Source organism: Protobothrops mucrosquamatus, unplaced genomic scaffold, assembly GCF_001527695.2.
Source record: "Protobothrops mucrosquamatus isolate PMUCROS unplaced genomic scaffold, P.Mucros_1.0 scaffold1401, whole genome shotgun sequence".
NCBI classification, from domain to species: Eukaryota; Metazoa; Chordata; class Lepidosauria; order Squamata; family Viperidae; genus Protobothrops; species Protobothrops mucrosquamatus.
This window is the reverse complement of record NW_015387586.1, coordinates 66,501-72,500: the sequence shown is the minus strand read 5'-3', so window position 1 is coordinate 72,500 and position 6,000 is coordinate 66,501. Positions and strand designations below refer to the sequence as shown.

At 37.8% G+C, this 6,000-nt stretch overlaps 1 protein-coding gene across 1 annotated transcript in view; it reads right to left on the bottom strand.

Annotated features, from left to right (window-relative positions):
* Positions 1-6,000, bottom strand: part of LOC107292677 (lipoxygenase homology domain-containing protein 1) — a gene marked incomplete in the record, with an annotated part of 170,360 nt that overhangs the window by 141,711 nt on the left and 22,649 nt on the right. Inside the window, 3 exon segments of the mRNA XM_029285202.1 lie at positions 1,193-1,268; positions 3,362-3,440; positions 5,294-5,445. Coding sequence (XP_029141035.1) covers positions 1,193-1,268; positions 3,362-3,440; positions 5,294-5,445 — 307 coding nt within the window.

Sequence of the window (6,000 nt, the reverse complement as noted above, 5' to 3'; positions counted from 1 at the left end):
AATTAGATAAAGTATCTTAAATAAGATATAATTTGGGAACATTCTTCCTTGAATAGCCACAATATAATTCATTTAAAGCAAAAAGAAACAAAGATTATTTTATAAGACAACATCTATTTTCACAAGGTTTTGCCACCATGGGCACATGAAACATGAAGTATAATTAAGGCCAAGTATAATTAAAATATAGAATTTCAAATACACAACAGATTTTCTGTATGTGGACATGAAAATGATTAGAAGTAAATTACCCCTGATTTTGTCACTTGAAAACAAATCAGGAGTTCATTTTGATTCAGGCAAAATATAAAGCTTGAAATTGTACAATATATCACTTGGACTAGGTATATATTTATCTCAGGTATCAGAGGCAGTTTACAATTCTGTACCAGTTGCTGAATTCATGTTTTTAATTTGTGGTCTTCCCTTAGGACTAATATATCTGGGCTGTAAAATTCCACATAACCATTAATGCAGCAAAGAGAAAAATCTAAGTATGTCTGCCATCTAATGATCATCAGGCTGTTTGTAGTCAGAATAACAGAATAACAGAGTTGGAAGGCACCTTGGAGGGACCTAGTCTGGCTGTAACCTTACAGATAACTGCTGAAGTAGAGAATTCACAAAAGTAACACAGTGACACATAAGACACAAAAGTGCTCTTATGTTCAGATCTCAATGAAGCCAAGAAAGTCTTTCCATTAACAGAATTATCTTTCTAGCAAAGAACAACCAGCCAAACTTTGTGGCAGAAGTTTAAGATATATTGCAAAAGTGAAAAATATCTGAAATTCAATAGCGTTTTAAGGAAGAATTGAAAATGAGAATGCCACATGGAATTTAATTTGAACTGAGGAATTTTTTTTTCTCATTATCAATCAGCTGTTTGAAAGTTCAGTTTGACAATTACTGCAGGGTTGAGAGACAGGTGAGGATAGTTTTTAAGGAATCTGAGGCTGAAGGGACTTTGTTCCTTAGTGTTTACCTATACCTCACCTTTCCCAAACATCAAAGAGTTGGAAAAATCAACTCCTGGGCAGCTGGTCCTAGAAAGCTCCCTCAGTCAGAAGGACCTTCAGTTGTCAGCTCCTTAGTGCTTTGCTTCTCTCTTACCTTAGTCATTCCAATCAGATGAAAAATTTACATTGTGAACTGGCTATTATAATTTTTAAAAATAATAAACTGAACAAACCTGTAACATAGGAAGATATAATCTGAGTTTGTGATAGGATCCTGGACTACAATTTTCTCCAGAAACCAACCATTTCCTAGGTGAGAATATAAATATTCCATTCTTAATAGTGAAATCAAGTCAAGTATGTATTAATATCACTGCAATCTCATGACAGCTCTGTACTGACTTATTCAAAAAGTGCAAGCTTACATACTTGGTAAGTTAAAAGAGCAGCACACAAAATTAGCCATTTTTTGTATTACATTTAAATAATGCATACAGTGCTGCAATATTCAGTTGCTTGTTTATTTGTTTATTGTATTTCTTATCTCTAATTCAAGACAGCTGTGACACCAAGACAATTCGCAATATAAAGCATCTACTGTTTAGGATGATAAATGGAAATTGAGCTATGCAAATGTAGATTCTTTAGGAAAAGATCTAAAATCTTGTGTGTCAAGGACATATAATCTGGGCCTTAGAATCTCTCACATTGCATTATGGTGTGGTATGCTGGCTTGACAGCCGCGGATAGAAAGACACTATAGAGCAGTGGTTCTCAACCTGTGGGTCGGGACCCCATTTGGGGTCGATCGACCATTTCACGGGGGTCGCCAAGCAAGGCTGTCCGCCATTTTTTTTGTCTGCCATTTTTTCCCCTTTTCCGGCGGGTGCCTTACCTCCCTTGGGCTGGGCCAGCTGGTGGTCGGCCTGCTCCGTCTCTGCCGCTTGCCAGCTACGCCTCGGCCGGTGCAGGGGGCGGAACCACGCATGTGCGGTGCTCCCGGGAAGGGAATGTCCTCGACTTATGACCGGTTGGGTAGTCCTCGACTTACGACCAGTTTAGTCCTCAACTTACAACTGGTTTAGTCCTCGACTTACGAGCGGTTGGGGTCGCATTAAAAAGGTTGAGAACCACTGCTATAGAGGGTCGTGAGCACAGCACAAAACATTGTGGGCTGTCCCCTGATACTACTAGACGCCATCGCTAGGGCCCGCTGCCTTAGAAGAGTGAGGAAAATTCTCAGGGATGACTCAAACCCTGGTCAGCACTTCTTTACTCTTCTACCATCGGGTAAGAGATATAGAAGCATAGCCAGCCGCACCAACAGGCTGAAGAACAGTTTCTGCACATGGGCTGTCAGACTCCTGAATGGAAAATAACTCCATGTATGATAGAGTTGCGGGGCCGGCGCATTGTGCAATAAGTTCACATGGTGCAATAAGATTGTGTGTTTGTTGTCATTGTGAGTTGTGATGGGGGAGTGCACAAAGGGAGGCTCAGCCAATCTCATTGTACACATGTTGTACTTTGACAATAAAGGAATTTGTATTTGTAGAATCACAGGTTATGTAATATCTCCTGCTAAAGCCTGTCCTTGAAAATAGTCCAGATGCTCAAAAAAGTATAGAATATTAAGCTCATTTTCTAGTTATAAAAGATTGGAGCAATTTCATACATATTTTTCTTGAAGGAGGTTCAGAAATAAATAGGTTTTGCTGGGATATGGTAGATATTAACTTATATGGTCCTAGAATGCTTGGGACCTAGTACTATCTCTTAGTTATCTCCAAAAATGTATCAGCTCACATTTTAAGATCTTGTGAAGCATTGAAAAGCACACCCAGGTATTTGGCTATGTGAGTCACACTACCTGTTCCAACACTCTTACCATCCATTTTTCTGAAGGAACATACAGCTTTCTAAATACTGTAGTTATGTTAATTATCTAAGATGCAATTTTATCCTTCCTTTTGTTCATGCTTATAGTACTGAATGCACAGCATTCTGCTGACTACAATTGTATAGTGGCATTTTACTTTTGAAAACCAGTTTATTATTCATATACAAGTATAATGTATAAAATAAAATAAGTAATTAATAAATAATGACTATTACTTAATAATCAATGTTAAAGAAATTTAAGAATGGAATCATTGGAGTCTGAAAAAAATCATCGACAAAATGTGCATATAATGTGTAAAAGTTAAACAATTTTTTCCCCCACAGGTATCAGAAGCAGTGCTGGGGAAAGGTGCCAGATCTCCCTTAATAATTTTCTCTCCATAAATGGGCCAGTGCTTTTTCTTCAGAAATGTTTATTCTTAAACTCCCAATAGTTCTATGAAAAAAAACATATCATATTCTATGTCATTGAAGTACATAAATACTTTAAAATTTCTGACCTGAGCCAAGTCCATTGTGTCCTATAACAATTTTACATAAATGTCCAAGGTGCACAGCTTCAAGTGAGAATGTATCGGTCTGCAATCAAGCAAATAATACACACTTAATTTTAAGAATTTGTGTTTTGTCTTTTCTCATTCTCTTTCAAGTAACCCACATATGTAAATGTGAAACATAAATCTTAAACAAGTTTCTATTTGTATTAAAAGAGCAATACTGGGAAAAATACTTTTAATCAATTACTGTTAAATGCACAAGTTAAGAAAATCAGTAAGATGTTTTACTCCAATTAATTGAATTAAACTGTGATAAATAATTTTTAAAGCCACAAACACACACTAAAACTGTTTATAATTTTCTTTAAATTCAGTTTCTACAAGATTTATATTGCCTCAGGCTAATTAAGGGAGTGAATATAGCATAGTCACAAAATTGCTACATTAAAGCTAAATTGACTTAGCAGTGCTGGAAGTACTTATTATTCATGCTAAAAATTTAAGGTGCAATTTCCTCTTTTCCCTAACAAATAACTGTTCTGTTCATCTGCTGTAAGTTTCATATATAAATAGATGTCTAGCATTTTTAAACTGGAAAATACCAAAGGAAGTCATTTAGCATTGACTAAAAGAGGAGGAAAAAGACATAATCATATTTAATCAACCTTTCTTCTTAAAATCTATATGAGTGTATGTACAATAATTCTATAATTTAATGAAGTTATTTTTTTAATAAATATTGTTTGTGATGCAGATCTATACAACTTAATAGTAGTTGCTGAATTGTGAAAAGCATTATATTTATATGAACTTATTTTATTTATTTTGCACATTTATAATGGTGCTCAACTCAAACAATGTAACTTTGGGCAGTGTAACATGATAACACTGACAAAAAGGTAACCTATGTTGTTCAAATATCCCAATATACAAAATGGTGGGCCAAATAGAAAAATTAGAAAACCAAAATGGGACTCAATTCAATTGTCTAGGGGAGAAAAACAAAAAATACATTTTGGGCACAATGGCTCAGCGGTTAAAGATGCTAAGCTTGTCAGCTGGAGAGCTGACAGCCCATGCAATGGGATGAACTCCAGTTACTTGCCCCAGTTCTTGCCTGCCTAGCAGTTCAAAAGCATGCAAATGCAGTTAGATAAATAGAAACCACTTCGTTGGGAAGGGGCGTTGTCTTACCTGAACGCCTTTTCTCAGCACGGAGATGGAGAATCCACCAATGGGTTTTCTCTTTCTGGCTGCTCTTGAGACCAAGTTAGCCAAACTTGGCATGCCCCCTGTTGCTAGGAGATCCCAGTCTTACTTGGTCTCAAGCTCTTGAAGATGTGTCAGGTTTGGCTCTCAGAAATCAGAGATCCAGAAATTATATTTAGCAGGTTAGAGATCCATTGGTGAATTCTCCTTACCTCATTCACTTGCCTCAATCAGATTCCTCACCAGGTCAGTAGATCCTGCCTTGTATTTTCACAACCGGCTCCCCAGGAGCACTGGGATCAGCGCTGCTTCAAATCGGCCAATTTGAGGCTTGAGGGGTGGGGGGTTAGCAGCAGCTTCCCCGTCTCCTTCCCCAGGGCTCTCCTAGCAACAGGGGGTGTGTCAGGTTTGGCTAACTTGGTCTCAAGAGCAGGCAGACAGAGAAAACCCATTGGTGGATTCTCCATCTCCTGTGCTGGAGAATGTAACAGTGTTCCATGAGTCTCAGCGTATAGCCATGGTGGCCACATGAGCATGGAAGTGCCTTCTGACAATGCTGGTTCCCTTGGCCAAGAAACAGAAAAGAACACTGTGCCTTAGAGTTGGACATAACTGAAAATTTACCTTTTTATCTATATTTCAGGTAAAAAAAAGGACTTTCATAGATAGTATATCTATTTGGCAGCTTGTTCTATGAGAGGAGGGCATTTACTTTAATTCACTTACTTGTCCTTTCATAGGTTTTTGAGACTTCATTGACCTATGCAGCTGTCGGCACCCTGTGTCACCTTTTTCTCCATAGATTGCTATGTACACATCAGCTTCTGTCCCAGCATTCCAGAGATCACCAGTTACTACATGCACCTTGTACATTGCCACTGAAAATAATGAAGGACAGCAATTTACCAACATTATGCTTTATGTACAACTATTTTATACTGCTGACTCAACATGTATCAACATCATAGTTATTCACTGTATCTAGCTGACCATTTCAAGTACATGATTCTGGGTTGCTCACAATTAAAACATGCATAAATTACAATAAAACACATGGTGGTTGGAGAACCATAACAAATCCTCAACATACCCAAAAAATCAGTTCCATTCCACACCTGGCACAGGCTCAGGCACAGAACCAGGTCTTCGAAGACTTATGAAAGGTCAGCAGTGTGGTAGGCCCAATCTAATTTTACGGGGATGATGTTCCAGGTATAATGACAGAAAAGGCTATTTTTTGAAGCCTTGTCAATACTCCTTGGGTGATAGAACATGCAACCTGCTCTCCTACCTATCTCTCATACCACATCAGGCAGGACAAACAGAAATAAATAAATCTGTTTGTCCCTGAGGTTGAAACCTGACAAAACAAATGATCTGGAGCTGTGTATCAAGCCAAAGACATAACTAGAATATCATTTTTCTCTCTCAGT